This window comes from Anas platyrhynchos, chromosome 2 (genome assembly GCF_047663525.1).
Source record: "Anas platyrhynchos isolate ZD024472 breed Pekin duck chromosome 2, IASCAAS_PekinDuck_T2T, whole genome shotgun sequence".
Taxonomy (NCBI): Eukaryota; Metazoa; Chordata; class Aves; order Anseriformes; family Anatidae; genus Anas; species Anas platyrhynchos.
In genome coordinates this window covers 138,160,771-138,185,136 of record NC_092588.1, presented here as the reverse complement: position 1 = coordinate 138,185,136, position 24,366 = coordinate 138,160,771, and the positions used below count along the sequence as shown (strand labels likewise).

Sequence of the window (24,366 nt, the reverse complement as noted above, 5' to 3'; positions counted from 1 at the left end):
AATCTATATTTAGTCATATCTAGGAAATAATTAATCACATCCTTCTGTTGTTTGTAGTCATTGTTTGGATGAAATTCCCTATAAATGTAGCTCCAAGATAGGTAGTGTATTATTAAATGGCTGTGATATTCTTCTGGTACTAGATCCAACAAAGTCTGAGTTCCAAATGTTGGAAAATTGGGAGAAATGGATATGGGCCTCCTCCAATATCTGCTTTTAGAATTCTGTAGTATTTACACTCTGTCCATACAAAGCAACAGCACTGTGTTGATACCATGTCAACCTGAAAAAATGTTTTAATAACTTTTTTTTTTTAAATGCAAATGTAGTTTTGCAATCTAGATAGGGTCACAGCTTCACTGTAGAGTCATCTGTATCTGCTTTCTCAGGTGTTACTAGGCAATTCTGAAAAACATTTTGCAATAGATTATTTTGAAAGATACATATATAAAATATAATATATATGAAAGATATAGATAAAAGACATGTAATTCCATGCTTTCAAAATAGCATCTTGTGCTATGTAGGTGATTAATATATTATAGGAGTATACATCTATGTTAACGATTCACCTACATCAGTAATTAATATTTGTATTACCATAAATCCCAGATGCTACGGTTGTCAACCAAACCCTCATTATTTTAAGTTTTGTGAACATTAAATAGAAAGAAGGGTTCTGCCCCAACACAAAATGAAACACAATCTATGACTATAGACAGAAAAATGGGAAGTAGGTATTGTTATTAGGGATCAGAAAATTAGGCACCTAAATGCGGTCAAGGTCTTATTGCTGGTATCATATCAAAGAAATTATTTTTTGCAGAATAATGAGGTTGGTCTGAACTTTTTACTAATAAATTCCTGCTAAATGGAAAGGAGAGAACACAATGTCATATTTTAAAATGTAAGGACAACTGAAGCTGTTATCATGTGACCTTTGATTGCAAGAGTCAATGTATCAGTGCTGAGAGGTACCAAGAGATGATAAATAGAGAGGAGATAGACAATAAAAAGGCCTTGATGCAAATAAGTGCAGAAATTTAAAGAGAGAGGGACATATTCACAACATCAGGCCAAGTAATTGGTCTCTGCAGTAGTAGTATTTGGAAGAAATATTGTCAAGGCTAGTGAGCAAATGGTACAGTAGCCATGCTGGAAAATCACTGTTTCTTGTGTGAGAGCCACAGGCATGCAGGAGGGTAGGAAAAAGTGTATCTTTATGATATTAACTAGATGAATAACTTGACAATATTTACATCTAACCTGGATGTGAAGACCAAGAGAGATCCAAATCATACACGTCGATCTAATCAGGCCAGGCAAAATGATAAGGTTGTCCAGAAAGAAGATGCCAGAGGAGTCTAGGAGAGAAAGAAAGCTCTGCTATTGATGGTTCTGTTCAGAGACAAAACCAAAAACACACAAACAAACAAGCAAACAAAAAAATAGTATGTCAGAAAGAGGCCTGGAGGAGGGAAGAAGACCTTTGTGGTTATAAACATAGAACCAGTAGTTTTATCTGCCCTTGTAAATGAGATTATACAGAACTAATGTGGAGATAAAGAGAGGACAACAGGAGAGAAGATGCCTTATTGAATTCTCATGGATGTATTACAAAAGAGAATACAGTAATACCAGAAGGATGAACAAAAACTCTTAGTAGGCAAGGTTTTATGAAGAAGAACAGAGCTGGCTATGCGGAAAATGCCTGTCAGCTCAGAGAGGATGTGGGTCTGACATCTGGCTAAGAAAAGATCTCTGGAGACTCATGAAAACAGTTCCATTGTAATGCAAGGGGCAGAAATTGGACTAGAAATTATCTAAGATAGAATTAGAGGAAATGAACCACAGAGAAGTATTGCTGATGATGTGCTGAGTATGTTCAGAGGCTGAGAGTATGAGATGAGGAGATAGGATAAAGGAATCTGAGGGTGGGAAATTTACAGAATAATGCATTTTAGTATGATAAGAAATTAAGGAAAAGTGTGAGCAAGAGTATAGAGAACAGGATAAAGATCAAACAATCACCAAGCCCACCAAGATTTAGAGGTCATAAGTGATATTGGCCCAAATAAGGATAATTCAAAGCCAGAAATTAAGCCTTTTGCCTGCAATCCTGTGTCAGCCATTTTATTCTTTCCAGTGGACCTTTGCTTTGCTGAGAAATCCATTTCTCATCATGCCTTTCTCCAAAATGTTTTCAGAAAGAGATCTGAGTTGCTTTCTCAAATCTTTCCCATTCTCAAATTCTGCTTGTCTCTATTTCATTTTTTTTTACATTTCTTCATATTTTAAAATTGATTATGTTTTTAATTATATCTCATTATCAAGTGTTCTCATAGTAGGGCAAGATGTGGAGAACATTTTAACTTACTTTGTAATTAATGATGTAATCAACTTTCTGATACAGCTGGTTATTTTTATCTTAGTAACTCTTACCAGAGACAGACTAGCGCCATGTAACACTTTTGACATAATTCTAAAGCACATTAGAATACACGGTCTTCATTGAGAGCAGAAAGGATTTTTGAATTAAAATTCCAGAGACCATCTACAATACATCTTCCTGCTTGCATCACTCTGTCATTACTGTGAAACAGAATGATCATTCCTGTCTTCATGTTCAATAGAAGTCATTCTGTTTTTTACAGTGCTTGGACAATCTGCAGGAATCACTCCTCTGCAGCAGTAGGCACAGTGTTTCCTGATAAGCTTAGATAATTCCTGATTAATCCTTTGCAGTTAAAATAACCGCCCCATTGCTGCTTATAGATCACTAAACATGACAACTTTACTTCAGTAAACACATGACAACCCAGCTTCCATTATGCTTGCAAATGATGAAGCAAAAAGTAAGAAAACTCCCAGGGTGCATTGAATGAAACCAATCCAATGCTTTATAGACAAGGTCTCTTTGCCTTTTTATCCCTCAGTTTTTCTGTATATTTAAAAAAAGGCATTTGCTTTCTTAGAAAAGCAAATTTGCTTTTCTTAGAAAGCATTTGCTTTCTTAGAAAGCAAATGAGATCTTGAGATCCTGGAATTGAAAGTAATATAAAATTTAATTCTTATTCTGTGTGAGGCCTGTGTACTTGCAGCTCAATAAGTCACAAGAAAAATATGTTGCTAACACTTCTGTATTATGTATCCATGCAGTCCCAGCACTCTTGAGCAGAATCTGTCTTTATGATGGAGTAAGCATCTTCAGAGGGACCAGGGTTACCGCACACCCTGTCATCACGCTCTGTGGTAACGAGCTCCCTGACACAGTCAGTGTCTTTGGACCTATGCTGCTCAACTTCTACACTGACTCACACATTACAGGCTTTGGATTCCAGGCAAGATACAGAACAATTGGTAAGTAGCCCGTGCCCTGTGCTTGGTTGGTGGAGCTATTCAGGCTGGATGGTGGTTCAGTGTAGAAAACATTGTGCCTTATGAAAAGGAATATGAACCATTTTGGCAGTTTTCTCTCTCTCTCTCTCTCTCTCTCTCTCTCTTTTTTTTTTTTTTTTTTAGTAACATTTAAGGAGAGTTAATGTGAAGTTCATTTAAAATATTCTGTAGCATACAGGAGGCTGGCTTGATTCTCAGTTCTACTAATACTACATTATACAATGTGTCAACCAGAAAAGGATCTCTAAATTGAGCCATCTATATGCCCCAACTTGATGATCCTGTTACAGTGCCAGTTATTAATGTAAACAACAATTGCAATCTAGATATATTTATCTTTTTGAAGAATTTTTTTCAACAAATCTTTTTGTCTTTCACATGAGATCTCTGTTTTTTTATACAAATGTGTATTAGGAAAAAAAAATCCATCTTAGTATGTACATCTGCACAAATATAAATATCACAAGAGATTAAATTTATTTTGAAAACAATTAGTAATATTTTCTAAGTTTAATTTGAAGAGACACTACTTTGATTTTTGAAAGTCATTTCATTTTCTAACTGCAGAGAAAAGGATGAGCTCTTAACTGCGGTATTTCCCTTAATATGTTCCTCATGTTTAAAGCCACAACAAAAAACATAAGGTTAAATACTTTATACAAAATGAGGGGCCTGATACAGCTAAGAGAGAGAGAATGGCAGTGAAAGATGACAATGTGCTGTTATTCATGGAAAAAGACCTTCACAGCACACTAAAGTCAGTTGCTGCTATCTGACTTGTGACTTCTGACATTTGAGAAATATGACTGCCGCCTTATTAGCTTGTTGCTGTATACAAAGCAGATTCTGGCAATTAACATTCCTCTTCCCTCTGGTTGTATTGTTTGCTGGGGAAAAAAAATGGAAAAGGCTTCCCCCTCCTAGTGCAGAATAATGCTGATTCTTTATCCTCCCGGCTCCTGTCCTTTATCTGCCAATGCTGCAGGCTGCCAGCCGGAGCGCGGCCGAGGAACCAGGGGCTCTGCTGCCAGCAGCACCCTGTATGGGACCGCCTTTGTTAAGATGGTGGCCTGGGCAATGGCATGTCCTTTAAAACATGAAAAGCTGTGTGTGTGTGTGGCTTTGAGCTATTTATCAACAGGATGCAGGGAAGCCTTTTTTTATTATTTTTTTTTTCCAAGTTAAGATTATAAAATAAAGGCTGAAGCTAACAATGGAAATTAGAGTTGGTTTTATATTGGTTTTTGTTCCCTCAAGCACTGAGGCTGGAAACAAACATTATCCCACATCCTGGCCTCATCAGCATCCATGGTGTGAAACCCTGAGAAGCCAAGCGGTGCCCTCAGTCTGCATCTGCAGGGTTTGACTTGCTCCTCAGGCAGACAGCAGGCATGCAGCTGGCAAGCCCCAGCACAAGGCGAGGTGGGGAACAGTCCCCAGGTTTAGTGACACCCGGGGACTCCTCTCTGCCTTTCTGCACAGAACAGATGGTACGGTGACACCCCAGCCCTGTAGGGAGGTGGAAGGATAATGAGACTGCCTACAATTATTCCAGAAAAGGCAGGGGTAAAGCATCATGTGCAATTGTGGCTGCTTCTTTGTCACTGCCAGCGCTTCAGAGGCTTCCGTGGGGCCAGGATTTGAATGAGGGAATTTCATTGCCTCTGTATCAGCCACATTCCTCTTCAGAAGCTAGAATGGGTGCAGAGCTCCTCCACACATACCTGGCTTACCCTGATGCATGGGGCACTGACCCAACCCGCTGCTCCCTGGTTCTACTGCAGCACGCTTGGAATCGGGCTCAGTCCTCAGCTGCTCAAACATAGTCATTGATATTTAGTATGGACTAACAGTTTCCTTGATACTGACTCTAGTCTTCTGCTGGAGAGCCTGACTTGATCGATATCTCTGCATTTCACATTTCTAGGCATGACAGCAAAGACCGCCCCTAATTTCTCAAAGGCTTTTCCTTGCTTATGGCTAAAAAAGGACTAACAGAAGCTCCTTTAAGAACTGTGAAATTTAGGACCAAGCTGGTATTCAGACATTGATCGCTTTTTCCTGTTTCCCCTACAGCTTGCGGTGGCACTTTCAATGGCTCTGTTGGCGTTCTCAGCAGCCCGGCCCATTCAGTCCTAGACTATCACAACAACATGAACTGCTCATACTACATCACAGTTGGAAACAGCAAAGCAGTGGCCCTCAAGTATGTAACCAAAGTTTAGCTTGGCATCGAGGGGACAGGGTGGTCTCTGATTTCAATTAAAACCAGTAATTATTGACAATTTTCTCTCTGTCTTTCATTTTCCAAGGAGAAAGCTGAACTAAAATGAGAAATGGCCACTGAAGCCACCACCTTTATCAGGATCCCTTACATCTTTCTCTGTAATTTGTTATGTGCAAAAGCATCATCATAACTGTAGCTTCTTGCTTTGGTTAGCAAGAGGATTAAGAAAGTGTAGAAATACAGCTCATGTACTTAGTTATATTCTGCCAGCCTTTAGCAGTTACAAGCTTGTGGTGAATTTATATATGAAAAAAGCTAATTCTATTAGAAGGCTGATACTCACATCCCAGTAATAATACCCAGCCAGAAAAAGTATACTTTTGAGCGTGTGCTGTCCTGCCTAAAATAGAGATGGGCTGCCACAAAATGTTGCTACTGAGTAATTATGATAGGTGCATTCTGCTGTCAGATATATGCTGACTGTGAATTCAGAGACAATTAAGCGGTAGACCCAGCTGGCCTGCACCCTGAGCCTTCATTTTACATGCCTCTCACATGCTCAAGGAAATTGCAGGGTAAGCAATTTGCAGAAGTGACAGAGGGTATATTTGCACGGGGGAGATCTGCTTCTTCACAAAACGCTGAGGTGTGCTGACAGCTTGCCTTGAAGAGGCCCAGTGGGTGAGGGTGATTATTTCTTTGAGGCTGGTTGGCTGCAGCGTTTTGCCATGCTGTTAATAGTTCTGCTTGCTTGTTTTCCAAAGAGCAATGTCTTGTGGTACCTGTTTTTGCATGGCTTTGACCATTGCTATTACTTGTGCTTTCCTTAAGCCCTAAAAACACATAGCACAGGAGTAGAAATGAAAGTGTGATATCTAATGCTCCAACGTACTTTACAGATTCAACAGCTTCCAGCTTGAAATATCTCCCTCCTGCTACAAAGATTACGTGGCTGTATATGATGGCTCAGACACCCATGCTCCTCTTCTCGGGAAATTCTGTGGGTCAGAACTGCCTCCGAATATTAAGAGCTCCAGTAACAAATTGTTCCTGGTGTTTAACACGGACTTCTCTGGATCAGGCAGGGGATGGAAAGCATCGTTCAGGGAGACCTTAGGTAAGAATATTATCAGACTCATAACCCCAACAGTCTGCTGGTAAGTAATTTCCTTTGGTTGCTTTCAGCAGCTTTCAGCTGCTATGGTCTCACTCTCGCTAAAAGTGCTGGAAGCAGAAAAATGTTTCTGAGTAAAAGGCAAACACTGTGGGATCCCCTGCATTCCAGACTTGGTTCTGAACTGATTCATTTTACTTTTTGTTAGCTTTTTCCTGCCTTTTTGGAGGCACAAACATTTCTTGGGTGACTGAAGGCACCCAAAGTTATCTCTTTTGGTGAAAATCTGGCAATACTTGAGAACACTCATTCTTCAATGTTGAAAGGTTGGTTGTGTGCTATAAATGCCTCCTTTCCATCTATAAATGCCTCCTTTCCATCTATCCTTCATTTCCATTTCCTTGAAGCTCATCTCACAACTGTTTAATAATTAAACAGTTAAGATTAGTTAAGATTGGGGTTCCCCCCAGGCACCACTGTGCTGATCGCTGCTGATTTGGGAGATTGGTCAGGTTAGCTGGCCCCCAAGTAAATGGGATCATAGTGAGAAGGCACGGATGTTAAATGTTTTGAATGGACACAAGAGTGAGAGGCAAAGTTTGATTATTTCTCTATAAAAGGTTTAAGCCTACTGGTCTATTCTTAAGATCAAATTTTAAAAGGATTTTTTTACCTTCTTATAACAGCTGAATTGTTTAAGGATGATAAGCAACAAATTATTATTACATGTAAATTGATTTCATGTCATCACTTCTAGTTTCTTGTGTAATTAACTCAATGTTTTTGTGAAAAAGCATCTTTTAGAAAGAGGTAATTGTCTGGTTTAAAAAGCTGGCACTCAGACAGTTCAGAATGAAAGGCCTTTGTAGCAGGACAAACATAGTCTTCTGCTGAGTCATTGAATCCCCTCCCAACTCCTAGCTAGCGACTTTCTCATTTGATACAGTCTGAGAAAGTATTTACAGATAAGGAAAATAACTGGTTCTACAGTCTTTGCCAAAAAAAATATTCCCACAGAACTTCATGGTCGTTACTATTATTAACTCTTCTTTTGCTTGACTCAAAGAAGTTGCTACAATAATCTTTCAGACCACTCTTGTGGACTCTTATTTCAAGTTACATAGTGTTGCCTCATAGTGTTGCTGTCTATAAACCGTTAGGTATCAGTTGTCTCCACAGCCTGGCTTTGTGCTTCCAGGGTGACATCATAAGGAACTCTCCAAGCTCTTGCTCTTCCTGTTGGCACATTGTCAATTTTTTTAGCCACTGACTGCTGATTTATTTGCATTACTTGCCAGAGATTCTGCTTAAGCACAAAACAGAACACAAGCCAAGCTGTCCGAATCAATACCATTCATGATTATTTCCCTGAGTGAGGAAAAGACTTTTATTTGTAACCTCTGACACCTACCAGCCTAATTTTTGCAGGCTCTCAAGGAAAGGGAGGTTGTGATGTTGCAGGACTTACTCAGGAGCAATGGAGCTGCAAACTGGAAAAAAATAGCCATGTGGAGATGTGGGTTGTGTGACGAATAGTCCTTGGTGATGAGGTACTTAATGTTAGGTCTCTTCTCCTCTGTGGGAAGCAAGCCACAGGGACTAAACCACACAGCCTGTAGGAAAGATCCTGGCAGTCCCATGCTAATATGGGGTGGCCAAAAAGAAGAAAAGTATATTATAATAGGAAAAAATGAGTCACATTCCTATAAAAATGTGCAGTTTGATTTGTCTGAGAAACAGAGCCAGGAAAATTTGTGACACATCTTTGTACTATGAGGTCTGAGATTCTGCTTCAAATGAAAGCAAATAAAACCATGAAGATCGAAGAGCCTGTTGTTCTAAATGCTGCTTTAGAGGAGCTCCCTCATCTCTGTCAAAAGATAAAACCCGTGTGGTTTTGTCAGAGTACAAATGCAATCAGATGACAATTAATAATGATAAATCTCTTGGATAAGGAAGATGGTATCTGCAGAGAGAAAACAAGCCTCATTCTCTCTTGGATGACAATGAGCACATTATTCTGCAGTTACCCTAGGGAAGCACAACAGGATAACGTAATTATTGCACTCTGCTTAATGTTGTGAGTGACCCTGATTATGTATTGGAAAGATGCAAGCAGAAACAGTAAACCCATTTGTAGCAAACCGAACTATTTCCTTTCTTCGCAAACTCTTTCCAGTTTCTTTTGTGATCAGGCTTCTTTCAAGGATACTGCCAAAATCCAGGGCTAAGCGGTGTTCATCTCTTGCAGATTTTACTACTGGGGAGTCAATCTGATAGCCACTGCAGTGGGAGGAAAGACAGAAGATGAAACAGGAAACTCAAAGAATCCTAGCAAGACCTACAACCAGGCATTCAAAGAGTTAAACCCTGACATTTGTGTAGAAAAAAAATCCCAGCTTTAATTAAAGCAGTATGTTTGCACCACTGCTCCTTCACCCACTAGAATATTGAAGGCCCCCCACTAGTCAGAAAAGGGAAACTAACAGAAAGTATGAAATCGTATTAATTTGGCTGTGTGGCAATATATCGCCTTTTCTCTCATACCAATATACTTTCACCATGCCACTCCATATGCTGTGCAATGTATTGCTGAATGCACATTGCACAACCAGCACTCTTTGCCATAAGTGACTCTGTGACATGGGGCATTTGATGCTGGGGGCTATATGGCCGTCAGTGCAATTTTAGGGGTCTGTAGTCATAGAATCATAGTTTTCACCTTCCCTGCTGCTAAGTTCGGATGCTTACCAGCCTCACTTTTTGAATCACTGGACGTGCTCTCCAGCTGAACTGGTGAACTGGGCTGACTGGAGGATCCCAGCCTGCTGCCAGTGTTAGATTTGTGAAAGGAAAGGCTCCTTCTCTTACCACTGACCTTTTTTCTGCCTTTGTTTACAGTCTGTAAAAGGAGAATTATACCTCCTTTCTACCGTGAGCGTGTGCTCCTCCAGGCAATCAATATAAGGATAAAAAGAGATAAATCAATACCAGCTCAAGGCATTTGGTTACATGAGATGTCTCTGTGAAGGAAGAAGAGCTAAGATCTCTCCCCGAAGGACAAGGTCTGCGTGTACGGAGCTTGTGACTTGGCCAAAGATCTCCTGATTATTCTGATTATTTCTCCAGCTCTGAGGGGAGACCTGATCTTTTCAGCTAACCTTGGCTGGCAGGGTCAGAGCCTGCACATACCTCTGCCACATGTGCTGTGGCAGCGGTGACTTTGTGCTTTGGTGATAAATAGAGCTTCTGCCAAGTCCCATCTAGCAGGAGGGTGACCCTCTCACCCCAACTGGTGATCCCTACAAGGCTTATGATACCAAGGCTGAGAAGACATATAAGGATTTTTTTTTTATTATTTTTAAAGAGTCAGCAACCCCCTTTCGGGAGATGTGTCTGTGACCTTATTAACAGCACATCATTTCAGCTTGGCAGCTCTCTGTGCTTGTGTAGGTAGCCCCATTGTCTCAGTAATGAGAAATATGTCACATTCTAAGCCATAAGAGAATGGTCTAAGGGGTTTCTGAAAGGCAGCTCTGCTCACTGAGGCTGTCTGAGGAAGCCACAGGAACTTTCAAGAAGCAAATTGTTAGACATGGTTAGATAAATGGGCTGGGTCAGAAAGCTCTTCCTGAGCTTTCTTCACACAGGCAAAAGGAAAATGGAGCTGGGACTGGTGGGGAAGGTAGGATGGAGGTCAGGAATATTGCCTGCTTTTCTCTGCAGCCCTAAATCCTGCTTGACTTCAAGCTCGAACCAGCTCCTCCCCCTCCCTTTTTTATGCTCTCTCTTGGGAGCATGCAGGAAAAGTTCATGTTTAAATTTTGTGAAAAAAAAAATTGTATATTGCATCAATATCAATGTCACCACTTGTTTGCATTACCTTGGGGCTTACGAGCTCGTGGGCCATGATTCTGCTGCACTAGGCATTGCATGGGCAGAATAAAGCAACAATTTGCTGTCAGAAAGAGCTTATGATTTAAACACAAGACAAGTTAAAACAGATGGATATAGACAGGCAAGAAGAATAGGGTGACAACAATGAGAGAACTAGTGTTGTAGGCTCTAGGGCAAAAGAAATGCCTCCAAAACCCTTGGCAACCATTAGGCTGTTAAAAAGCAAAAGAGTCCTTAAATACCCCATCCTCTGAAAGGGAGACTGGGAGCCTGCTCTTAGTCTCATTGTCCTCAGTTTGCCTATTTTTTCCCTCAAGGATCCCTCAGTCCTTCTTATTCAAATGAGTATTTCTAAATATTAATCATTTTACACAGAAAAAAACAAATATCACAAGCCTGTAGAGTGTAGAAGAAAAATGGTTGGAATAATAAATTCTCATTTCATATACTAGAAAAATGCATTAATAGGAAACTTATATGAATTACCTAGAATGCATATTATGGAATTAAGGTGATAATCTATATGCTTTTCTTCCTGACAAAGTGCTCTGCAACTTACCTGATAAATTACCCGGAGATTTCTGTCTTCCTTTATTCTATTAGCTGTGTATTAAATTACTTGTTTCCTGTTCGGAATACAATACACTAAGTGTCTGTCACTAATGGGCTCACTGCTATGCTTACCCCTAGTGAAATTAAAGTGTACTTTAAAAAAAAAGGATCCAGGAGATTTTTCACAGCATTTTTATGCTATTTTATTCTATCAACAAAAACAACAAAATCTTAATATAGGTCTAAGTCCAATTCTGCCTTGCAAACTGAAATTTTGGCTTACTCTTTGTTCAGTTTCTAGATGCAGATTTCCAGCAATGTTCAGTCATTTTATTTGTGTTGTTCAGAATCACTGAAAAACAGTTGTGAATGGGTAATGAAAGGTGTAAAATATTGGTTTGGTCATTTGCTGCATAGGTGGGGGTTAGGTGTTCTTTTGTGAGTCATCTCTAAACTTACAGCACTAGCAGTAATTCATGGCACTGCTCTAGGTAAATAATGTTGGCACCTGCTGTTGGTGGCACCAGTGACCTGCAGCAACAACAGCAGTTATTGCCTGTCAGGTGGGAAAGCACGGCACGGCCGACTCTCAGGTTTATTAGGAATTCTTCTCCCTCCTACAAAAAAAAAAAAAAAAATCTTAGAAGAATGTGTCCTTGACTGTGGCATGCGAATGCTGTTGCTGAATTCAGCGTGTTTTCTCATGCCTTTGGAAAAGCAGCAGTGCCTGGCGGAGCTTTCACAGCCCATTAGGACTGGTTTCCAGAGGTGCATCTCAAGATATCCAATCTGGCCTCTGAGCCTGGTGCTGTGGCAGGGCTAGCTGAGAAGCAAATCGCTTGCAATTCACAAATATTCTCACAAAGCTTTCTTTTGGCTTTTGATTCACACAACATTTTACTAAATATACGACACAGATATTTCACAGTTCAGATTCATTACATTGTCATGGCTTAACTATGATTAGCTTAGTATATTAAAATAATGACTCAGTTGTGGTTAATAATATCTTCTCTTGATCTTATTATAGTCTATAAAAATATCAACATCCTTAACAAGCTCAGAATAGCTGTTTATAAGACAGTCACAATTCCTGGACTGTTTCTAAATGTATTTTGTGGCTCAAATCTATGTTAAAAATATGCATCAGTATGCATCAGCTTGATATCAGACTAAATTTAGAAAGTATTTGCTGTCTCTTCAGTATCTCTGAAAAAAAAATACATCTGTTCAGCTAAGGACTGTCTACATACGCCTCTCAGAAATGTCAGGTATTTAATGTCTGTGACATTTCTTCTCCCAAAGCAAACAGAAGTGGTTCACATACTCAATGACTTCTTCAGCTGGAAGTCTGTGCTCCGGTGCATATAAACAAAGGGTGAGGAGACATTTCTGATTCGCATTGCAGGAGAGATCTGCAAAATGCCTGGGCAACTGTGATGCCAACAAGTATGTTAATGCGGTATTAGAATGTATCAGACGGAGGCCAGACCACCTGTCTGCCTCTAGTCTCCTCTGTAAGCATTGAGGAGATGGATGGGATAGTGCATATATTACAGTTTTGCAGAACTAGAGTGAGTTTGGCCAGAGCACATCTGGACTTATGTTTGGGATCAGCTAAAAAGTCTAAAAACACTTAAGAATATGAACTTTGTCTGACTGCATTTGTAAAATCCTGCTGAAGCAGGAGCTGTGGGCTTTCCAGTCCTAGTGTCACAGCTGGTACTACTGCCATGCCATCACATCAATGTAAAAACCCTTCTGTTTAGAGGCCAGGCTGAGGGCTGAGAACAGTCCCCTGTGTTCAGGTCTCCTCCCGGCTGCTGCAGGCACTGTGGTCAGGGCTGGCCCCGCTATCAGGGCCATTAGGCCCTACAGCGCTGCTGGCCCGCTGCCTACATGAAGTCACGGTGCCTGTGTAGGGGCTGCCAAACACACCAACTGACCTCAAAATCTCAGCTCGTGAAGGTTTACCAACCCTAAGGTTTAGCAGCCATGAGACAAAGAATGACAGACGATTCCTCCCTCCATCCCAAAGTAGTTCCTACTATTTGAAGGCCGAATACAAGCAAGCCATGAGTTAATTACTGCAGCCATGGTCCAGCCCCTGCCCTGAACTGGAAATAAAACCTGTCGGGAATGAAGCATTAGTCTTGGCAGAGTTAATCCTTGCTTATTTCTGATTTTTAATTCAGATCAGACAGAAGCCTAGAATTCCCAGGGATCCTTCTAGGTGAGATCAGATGTGATTCAGAAATCTGGGAGAGGGATTGAAGCAGATGAAGAGGGTACTTCAAACTTTGCTGTCTTCTGATGGTGCACAGCTGTGGGGCTCTTTTAGTACAAGGAGAAGGACAGCAAAATTAGTTTGATTGGTTTTGAAATGCCATTGGTTTAGCTGTTTCCAATAGACTTAAAACTGCTCGGCAGGTTCCATTTCATTGCATCTGTACCTGTACAAACGAACCTTACCCCTGACTGTGCTTCAAAGGCAGGCAGCTTCAAAGATCTATCTTCATCTTGGTTCTGTGTCTAGAGGATGTAGCTCTTAGAGAAACATGTGCTTGCTCTCTGCTGTAATTATTTTTATTTGCCATAGGGAACCTTCAGTCCTTTCTTTTCTGAATGGTCCCTCAGCCTTTTAGTTTCATTAATGCTTCCCACCAAAAGCAATTAATGATGACAGTGTGTGCCCTAGTTCTGATAATTTGTGTTCTCTGGCAAGCTGTGTATGAGGAGGACAGGATTACAATCTGATTTATGATGACCTTACCATTTTTATTTTAAATAAGAAACCAGTGACTGAAACAACACGGTCATCCATCTGCACCCTTCCCCCCCTAGTTGTTCTATAAAGTACATTTCTCATTTTTATCATGTTTAACTTTTAATATCTAAGAGGCTATTCTACCAATTAACAGACTTCTCAGTCTCAGATTTTGCCTAAATTTTAGTTGTGATTTTTCTGTCTGCGTTAGCCAACAATGACATCATTCCATCGACGATCACAACAAGCTGGAGAGCTATTAGTTGGCCTTCTTACTCAAAAGCTGTGACAATTTTTAAAAAGATGAGGTGCTTCTTTTTTTTAAAAAAATAAATAAATAAAAAGTAGTGTAGTAGGGTTTCTTTTTTTACAGTGAGTTTTCTCCTGCTAAGTAACTGGCTCTTTTTTTACTTGTGGGCGTTCCCCTGATCTGTGCACATTCACTGTTCTGTGACTTGTAGTAGCTGCAATCAGATGTAAAGTTGATCAGTAATGAAAAACACGGTAACAGATTCTTCAACAGGGGCTGCTCTTTTTTTTTTTTTTTTTGGCTTGATGCAGGGCTACGTGATACCTGGTCAGCTTCCAGTCCAGACGTTATTCATAATGTACTGTCCTCTAACTGTTTGACTCAGTCCTGGCTGAGCAGGCTAAGCATTGTGAAAGCTAATGATGAAACCTTATTTTTATTAACTATAAATCATACTTTTAGTTATTTATCTCCCCTTTGATGCTTTTACTGGATATACTCACTAGAATTAATTTTCTTATAATGAGGCTTCGGTGTGTTTCTCTCTCTGTCAGGTCCTGTTTATGTGTTTTACACACATGGTTTACCCACATCTGTATTTGTTTGTCGTTTGAGCTGTCTTTATAGCTGCACAGATAGCTGTGAAGTGCACCATTGCAAAGGTCCAGACATCTGATACCCCAAAAAAAGGACAATCCAGCAGCTGTGACAGTTTTCCTGTTGCGTTGCGCTGTGGCAATTCTCTGATTGCTTTTGCAACGTTCTGGCTGGCGTGTTTGCAACTCTAACCATGAAAAGGGTGAAGGGCAGCTTTGTAAGACGGTCTGACCCATATATCACTGAAGATTCAATATTGCGATGCTGGAGGGACAGACTATGATCTATGTCTAATGATTATATGCTTAATGGCGTGCTTAGTGGATGGTGTCCAAAACGCTGAGCAGGAAGTGGCTCCAACAAGACTGCTTCAGGAAGACTGAATAAATCATCCAGAAGGGTGAACCCAGAGAAAAACATAATGAAATTGCATTCTTAGGGCCCAGGCACCCTCCTGTCTGACATTTTGCTCCTTCCTAAGGATATCTGTAAGAACATGATTTATTGGTCACATTTCCCCCACTGTTGCTCTCAGCTCTTGCAGCAGCATCGGAGTTAACACTAACACTTTTCCATTTCTGCAACTTCACTGCTAGAACAGCCCACGAAACTGGACTGCAGTCTATTATTATTATTCCTGACTTTTTCACTTTGTAGCAAGTTTCTTCTGTTCATTTTTAGTTATAGCAAAAGCTTAAATCTCATGCTATTAAGATTTTGGTTTTAAGCAAACTCCTTTTTAGGGTGGAGTCTTTCCGGATTTGGTTAGTAGAACAAGATGACATTTATCCTTAGTCACTCTGTTTTAACCATTGCAATTTTGCAAGATAGGGCTGTCTCCAACCCGTGGTTACTGATGCAATCTTGACACTTGGATGCTGATTTTAGGCCAGGGGAATCTTTTGTAATATTGTAGCTTAAGTAGTGTGTAGTTTTATATGACTGGAAATATATCAGTGGGTCGAGGTTAAGTTACACGTCAGCCAGACAGGCATTTTTACACACAGGGCTGAAATTCCCCAGCTGTGTTCGTGTTGCTGTATCTTCTTCTGATAATCTGATTCTTCCAAAAGGATACACCACGGGAGAGACCGGGCTGCTTGCAGTCACCACTTCACCCCATGCAGTTTACAAACGCTCTTTCCCAGGCTCACAAGGAAGAGCATGAGCCGTACTTTATTGGGATTCCTGAGATAAATAAGTGGCCAGGAAAGTGGCCATAGAGACTCGGGAAGGAAGCATAAACTAAACAAACTGCTCAGGGTTGCTAACCCAGTTCTCCCTCCGGAAACGACAAATGAAAAAGTTGTTAAAATCCCTTCAAATAGTCCATATTTTTGTTTGTTTGTAGTTTGATGCAATAAGAGGGTTCTGATCTTCTAGTAACTGGTTTTATCTGGAAGTCATTCCTTTCAGTGTGACTAAAAACATTATAGGGTTCAAATTTTCACAGCGAGGTGCTCTGGCTGGGACTGAGCTCTGTATGTGCTATCCACATTTTCAGAGGGGTTGTAAGTCCCTGCAAAGTAAAACACTTCCAGAAATGAGTCACTTTTAGCTAGATTCCTGACTATGAGTCAGGGCCCCAGTATTAGACCGCCAAATTCAATCCCGACAGAATGAGGCTGGATCGCAAAAACAAGGAACTAAATTTTTAGACAGATTTTCCAAGTCAAGTCAGTGCCCCCTACTGTCCAAGGGCTCTTACTAATGGGTAGGAATTACATTAAAACGTCTTCTAACCACTATTCTTCTATTTAATTTCTGTCCTCTGTCTTCTTACAGTCCCTTTAAAAAAAAATCCGTAGCTACATTTTCAAAGTGGATACTGCTTTTATATTCAGGAAGAGATGAGCCCTTCTTAGCTCACTCTAACCTATCTAATTGGGATTCATATCTACCTAATGCTGTCTATGTTGAAAGCCTTTTATAATTAAAATAGCCGCTGTGAGACAGGGCTATAAAATTCTGTAGCACAGACAAAGCCACTATGGTGACACTCAATTTCTGAAGATTAATTAAAGTGCCAGGAATTGCTTTTAAAAACCTTCTGCTTCTTCAACAGGACCTCAGAATGGCTGCGGTGGCTACTTGACATATTCAGCTTACAGCTTTGGCTCTCCAGTCTCCAATGTGAGCAGAAGATACGAGAAAAATTTGGACTGTGTGTGGATCATAACTGCACCTGCAAACAAGCTGATCAACCTCACCTTCACCTCATTTGTGCTTGAAGCACAGTCCGCTCAGACTTGCCGATATGATTATGTCAAAGTAAGATAGCTGTGTGTTTTAACAAGAAAATGTCAGTGAGATACAATCCACTATCTTCTCCATGAGGCTAAAACTTAATTAATATAAAATTGCCTTATGAAGAAATTCAATTGCTTAATGTAATTACAGGTTTTTGGTAGGTTAGATTACAATGCCAGATGACATCCTGCTTTTTTTGGAAACCAATGAGAATTTTAATATTATTATGGGTACAAACTTCTGTTCTTAGACTACCTATATAAATGAGTATTTATTTCACAGAATAGAAACAGAACAAAATTAAGGGCTTTGAAAGTAATCATGAACATTTATTATGATACCAAATTGCTTGAAAACCTTTAATTTCTAAAATTTTGAGTAAGCCTTGATGCTAAACGCCCACCTGTGAAAGCTACTTTCCTGGAGATGAGTATATAAAACACTGGATAGATGGTAGAATGCTGCTAAACAAGATCCTCCAAAGTGTGTTATAGATCCTGTGGAGCATTAGAAATGTTCAATAACATGAGGAATGAATTCTACATTTTGGTGAATAAAAACAGCCTTTCTCATTGAAAAGTGCTTTGAGATTCCATCTAAGAAAGAACACAGAACCCCAAATTAAAATAGAATAAAATTTTGATGGATTTGCTAAGACAGGACCAGAATGTTCCATAATGAGATTTGCACTGTCCAACAGAATGAGTTAATATGGCAGTGAATAATTGTAGTCATCAAGAACATCCTGTTAAAGCACAGGAGTACCTAATGTGCTTTCAAGTAAGAGAAGCTGCAATGTCAAGAGAGGTCAGAAAATTTTATTTCTATTTATTTGTGGGTTTTGTGCCTGAACTATTAGTATGTTATATGCTTTTCTTATTTCAGCTTTATGATGGAGTTAATGAAAATGCCAATTTAGCTGGCACATTCTGTGGATCTGCAGTGCCAGCTCCTTTTCTTTCCACCAGTAATTCCTTGACTGTGAAATTTGTCACAGACAGTTCTGTGGAAAGGGAGGGTTTCAATGCTACCTACGTCACAGTGGATCGTAAGTATACACATATATTTATACATACATATATTGTTGTGACTCTTTTGCAGAAATATGTATTTAAATAATAAATCATTAACATTTGCTCCAGATACAGGACTCAGGGAAGGGCAAAGACAGTCCAATAGTATAGTGCTACAGAGTACCTATAAGCAAGCTGAAAGCAGCACTGCTGGACACCTGTACAATTCTCTTTGGTCTTGGCTGGTTGTGGGGTGCCTGCCACTGTGGAGAGCAAAACAGGAACGCTCTATCATGGACGGTTAATAAATACACTGATATTACAATGAAAAAGCATTTATTTTAATTTTATGACATACATTGACACAGTATTAGAATGTGTTCTACTTACTTTTTTTTCTTCTAGAGAGTCATAGGTATATACAATACATACAAATTATATACATACGTTGTATATATACAAAAGGATATTGTCCAGTGTAGTTTTGTTTAATAAATAAGCATTCTTCCCCAGTTGGGAAGGTTTCCAGTCTATGACGCATTTATTACTATTTTAAACAGGACTGTGTGGAGGAACATATAATGCGACTTCTACCTCTCTGTCTGCAATGTCTCCTCACTTCCCTGGTGAATATCCACCATTTACCCTCTGTACGTGGGTCATTGATGCCCCTCCACAGAAGCAAGTCAGAGTGGTGGTAGAGGCCTTCCACCTCCATTCCAGCCAGGACTGCTCTCAGAACTACCTAGAGCTCCAGGACTCACCAACGGTATGAAATTTACGGTTGATACCATGCCCTATTCACATTCAGCTCCCCTCTCTTTAGAAACAGGGGAAGAACTCCCCTCCTTAGATTAGTAATAGGTTAGTTGATAATTCTGTGTGAAGAGTATGAGCAAAGCATTAAGCACTATGCCCCACTTGATGTGTGTCAGCTGATACAGTGACTTCATGGAAGTCATGAAGTGACTTACACACATTGAGTATAAGTATTGAGCATTTTTTAAGTATTGACCATGAGTATAACCATTGAGTAAGTATTACGCAATTTTTCACAGTTGCACCTAGTAGTAAAGCTGCCAAACTTAACACCCAGAAAGTATTGCCCAACAACAAGCTTTCATAAACTAATTAAACTTTTTCCCATCCAAGAACCATAATAAAATGACTATTCATGCCAAGAGTGTTTGTAGAAAGCACTAGGAAAAAAAATAACATGCACACAAAAACCACAACTGCTTATGTTCCTTGTATTTCATTATTCTAAACCTTCTTTCATTGTTTCTTACTTTTTCATGAAAATACCTATTACATTTGATTTGCTTCACACCATAATCAAACATAAAATGTTGAGACATTACTAAGTGATTTCCATGGTAGTTTTAAAATGTGACTGCTATCTGGTATAGAAAGTGCTAAAAGATGTGTTCATTTAAAGTTTTGTAAGTAGAAAACCAAGTTGTACCCCTATGTAGAAGTAATTTGTGACGTGTATTGAATTCCAGCATAGCCAAGGATCAGCCCATAGATTCTGCGGCACTGACACCTTCCCAGTCCCTGAATTTTATTCTCATGATCGCACTGCCATTGTGACTTTCAAGTCAGATGAGTATAGGATTAATAATGGAGTCAGATTTACCTATCAAGCTACAGGTAAGCTTGAAGAATTGTTGAAAATATCTACCTACCGTTCTCTTTGTTGATTCCATACAGTGAAAAGCAATACAAAGATCTGCAAGGCTTACATGTATTTGTCTTTCTTTCTCCAGGTTGCAGCAGAGAGTATAACCAGCCATTTGGTTACCTGAAGAGCCCTGGGTGGCCTGGTCGTCACCCCAATAATATGGATTGTTCTATTGTTCTGAGAGCTCCCCAGAACCACACCATTTCTCTCTTTTTCCATGCTTTCAGTTTGGAGGACAGCATCCAGTGTTCACATGACTTCCTAGAGGTATTAAGCCAGTATATCTATTTTGTGGGCCTAAATTGAATTCTGCTGAAGTCAAAGGACGTTAACAGTCTTGGTTCAAGTATCATCTGAACTGACATTAGGAACTACTATATTGCTACAGTTTTATGGTGAAAAATACTGAGGTACTATAGTAAGAGGTTAAACAATACATGCTATGTATTGTTTATACATGCAATAAATACTTTTGCTGTTATCCAACTCATCTTTACCTAGCTCATGTTGATGTTACCCAGTTAAAGAGCAAACTGTGATAGTTTTCATCTAATATTAACACCTGTGCATGAATGGAAAGCCTTAAGTCTGAGTGTTTTCATTCCAGCAGCAGATTCCATCTCCTTGTTATTTTTCTTTTAAAAAAAAAAAGGAGAGATGTGTAATACAAATGTATGCTACTTGTAAAAGTACCTTGTGTCAATAAAAAGCATATTATCCTGCACAATACTTACTCTGTCCTTTCATGCTTGTTGAAGTTTTCACTAGTCAGATTACAAAAATCAGATGTCTGTGGCAGAATCCCCGTTTAGTTCTCCTTCAATACCCTCTTTACTGTTTCAAGAAATGGATCTGAACTCCACCATAATTGGAGTTCAAAAAAAGCATCAGCTTAATTCTGAGCTACATAATATGAACTGTGTCTTTATGTGACCACGGAAAAGAATAGTCTGCAGCGTAAAGTATTAATCTTTTCATCTGAAATATTAACATTTCAGATGAAAATTAAAACATGGACTTGAATTTCAAAAGCACATCTTAGCTACTAGCCAAGTAATTTTTATTATTCAGGAGATATACCACACCATAAAATTTAGCTACCTGTTGCTGATGATACTTGTTCTGTGCAATTGCTTACAAAGCTCAGACAGGCTGGCTAATAGTCTCTTTTCCCTTCTATGTAAGGATGTAGAGTAGGAAAAATAAAAGTATTTAAATGACAATTATACAAGTCTATACATACTTTGTGCTGTGCCTGCATCACTGTATAATTGTAGTTGTGTATAATTAGTACAAGGATTTAACGCTGACAATGCTTTTTTGTCCCTTGAAGGTCAGAAATGGCAGCAATGTGCAATCACCACTGCTTGGCAGGTTCTGTGGAAACCTTGTGCCCAGTCCCATCTTCCCCAAAAATCATGTTGTCTACCTTCGTTTCAAGAGTGATATTTCAGTGGCAAGTGATGGATATGAAATCACTTGGACCTCATCATCAAGTGGTAAGGCTGTAATAACAATGTAATTCCATTAAGCAGTTGTACACAGCAGGAAAACACAGAAAGATGGAATCCAGCCAGCTCAGGTGGGACCTTGACTTATTAACATCTAAGGCTTTTTCAAGCACCCATTGCCAACCCTATTCTCTAATTAGCAACCTCAGAGGATGTGTTCTACTTAAGCTGGAGGTCTACATCTTTCACCAAGAGGACAGAAAATACAAGGAACCTCTATCTTGGCACCACAGAGTAGTGGTGGTAGCAGTGACTCTGTCTACTTTATTGGTAGTTCATTTGTGATAGGCTGTAGGATCTAGGCACTGCTAAGCCTGAAGAGGACTGACGCTTGCCTCAGGAAAATAACGTATCTATAAAGCTGTGTAGTGACTGGGTGATAGACCTAGTCATAAATGGCATATGAAATGGGAATGAATAGCTGGATGACATAGCTTGCCCTTGACACTAACTTACCGGAGTGAGCTTAAGACCAGCAGCAAAGCACTGCAGAGTAACCCTACAGTATGCCTGATGCCCATGCTGTATTCTTCTCAGGCTGCTGACGCTACAGCCTCAGTTTTGTCTCGTTGCAATAATGCTCTTATCCAAATGCATTGTTCCAGTCCACAGTGTCTCTCTGTATTTCAGTGCTGCTGCTAACACTGTACTACATTGTGTAGTATCTTGTAAAACTAAGTCTTCTAAGCTAATTAACTGTGTCCATTTCCAGGATGTGGAGGAACATTATACGGCAGCTCTGGTACGTTTGCTAGTCCCAGCTACCCTGCGACTTACCAGAACAACACTGACTGTGAGTGGGCCATTACTGCGCCCAAGGGACGGATTGTCACAGTGAACTTTGATTTCATCAGCATCGATGACCCAGGGGATTGCAGTAACAACTATCTGATCCTTTACAATGGCCCAGATGCCAGCTATCCCCCCGCTGGGCCGTACTGTGGGATGGTATGTATTCCCTACTGTCTGTGACCCTGTAACTGGTTAAAATGAATCTTTACCGTGTCATAATTAAGATGGTTTCCCTGATTTTGGCATGAGTTCCATACAGACTAGTGGAAGTGAAAGTGTAAGGCTTCTGTGGCATCTTAGCTTTTCAATACAGACCTTACAGTGACATCTAGTGGGTGGTATCATCAAGCGCTTTTTTTCTCTGAATTTAGTTGCTGTGTTTGTGATTTAAATATTTTTAACACCCTATGGAAGAAATGCAACAGCAGTATCTAGCACAGACCTGAGGTCCCTTCTGAGCAGATTTGTACCTCAGCTTTAACATTATAATTGTATTTTTCTCAGAATCGTGCTGTCAGATAAAGATATTTTTTTCTTTTTTCTTTTTGTCTTTAATTTTAGGATACAAACATTGCTCCATTCACTGCTACATCTCATCAAGTCTATATAAAATTTCATGCCGAATATGTGACTTTACCATCAGGATTCCAGCTGAGTTGGAGGAGCTAAGACGTCACATGAGAAATACTTTACCGTTCCTTGGTATACTGAGGACACTTTAGATCATAAAATATGTTTGAAATCCAGTTATGATAATTGCAACTGAAGTAAGGCCTTTTAAAGATTGCTGTAAGTACAGCTGTTATGAATTTTAAACTTCTGTCCCAAAAATGTAATCTTTCGTTGTACTGTGAATAAATTATCTACCTAACTGTGAAAATGAGTTTTTGCCAGTTTTGAATCATATTTTTTTATTCTTGTATACTATTTCAAACGCTCTTGTAAACGTGTAAAAAGTTTTACAGTTAAGGTTAAAAAGTTAATTAGCCAGGATAAAACTTAAACACAAAATAGTCAACGTGAAATTGTTAAGAGGAGCTAAGATACAAGGTTGTCTTTAATTAGTTCTGCAGGGTAATGTGTTTTTGTCCCAAGCATCTTTATAAATCACAGAATTGTATAATCATTTAGGTTGGAAAGACCTTCAAGATCATCAAGTCCAACTGTGCTAGCTAAATGTCAGCTAGTTTTATTTGAACTAGAATAAAATACAGCCCCTGTCCTACAGCCATTTACACAGATAATTTCGTTGAAGAATCTTCTCTTATACTACTCACTGGGTGGAAGAACCTGGCTGAATAAAGTACTCAGGCATTCACTAAAGCTTAGCACAGCAAAGATGTGTTGTGTTACTAAACCATAACCACATCGAGAAGTGATGTCAGAGCCTGTTCAATATGCACGCATCTCTGTGATTATATTTACAGAGTTAGATCTTTAAGCTTCCAAATCTCTTTTACAACTGAATTTATAAAAACTTGTGAGACTTTGAGCAACCATGTCGCCTTCCTAGACAACTTGTGGGCCACATCCTAGACATTTATAAAACATATGACTTCAGAATAGGGCAAATATAAAAATACCGATTGACTTTTTACTAACATTATTGTGCCACTGCCCCAGCCTAACACACATCATATGTAACAAATGTTGTTGTTGGGGCGTACGGAGGACACTGGTTCACACAGTGAAATGAATCTCTTAAAATGATTGTTGCAATAAATGATGATAAGTGACATTGTAAGTGCTAATGGCAGTTCTAACAAAATCTCAGAATTCTTTGAAGATTTCCCAGTGAATGACAAAAAAAAAAAAAAGAAAAAAAAAAGGCATAATTCCACAAACAAACAGGATTTCGTAATCGGAGAGAAGCTATTCTGGTTAAAATACAATCCAGAAAACACAAAACAGACAAGGGCAAAAAGGTAGATGACACAATATAAAATTCAAGACATTTAAAATTCAGGAATTATCTGATTATGTCGTAGAGAGACCTGGCCAAGCAGACTAGATGTATGACAGCATTTTAGAATCTTCCAAGTACTAAGAAAAATCTGGCTTAGGTACAGACAATATGCCTGCTAACATGCTAAAGTACAACTTGGAAAAAGGAGAAATATCTGTATTTCTATCAAACTAGGAGACAGATATGTCCTCCTGACCTGCAGGCAGAACAGGAAATTAATATGGGAAGACATAAAAGAGCATGTAGTGGAATTAAACATTTTCACATTAGCAGCCAAAGAACTTTTGCTCAAGACTCCAAGCCAAACTGATTTCATGTTAGTAATCAAGGGACAATCCAAAATTTGA

General features: G+C 39.4%; 1 protein-coding gene across 2 annotated transcripts in view; it reads left to right on the top strand.

Moving 5' to 3' along the window:
* The window catches only part of CUBN (cubilin), a 140,820-nt gene extending 117,884 nt beyond the window's left edge, over positions 1-22,936 (top strand). Inside the window, exons 57-67 of one of the 2 annotated variants that reach the window (XM_005015103.6) lie at positions 3,160-3,360; positions 5,476-5,605; positions 6,526-6,743; positions 16,869-17,074; positions 17,939-18,101; positions 18,627-18,835; positions 19,572-19,719; positions 19,836-20,017; positions 21,084-21,249; positions 21,974-22,209; positions 22,615-22,936. In XM_005015103.6, the coding sequence (XP_005015160.4) occupies positions 3,160-3,360; positions 5,476-5,605; positions 6,526-6,743; positions 16,869-17,074; positions 17,939-18,101; positions 18,627-18,835; positions 19,572-19,719; positions 19,836-20,017; positions 21,084-21,249; positions 21,974-22,209; positions 22,615-22,722 (1,967 nt within the window). In that variant the 3' untranslated portion in view covers positions 22,723-22,936. Of the gene's footprint in view, positions 1-3,159; positions 3,361-5,475; positions 5,606-5,711; positions 6,164-6,525; positions 6,744-16,868; positions 17,075-17,938; positions 18,102-18,626; positions 18,836-19,571; positions 19,720-19,835; positions 20,018-21,083; positions 21,250-21,973; positions 22,210-22,614 lie in introns of those variants that run through there. The other variant, XM_072033674.1, reaches the window with a different exon arrangement.
* The last annotated feature ends 1,430 nt before the right edge of the window (positions 22,937-24,366 follow it).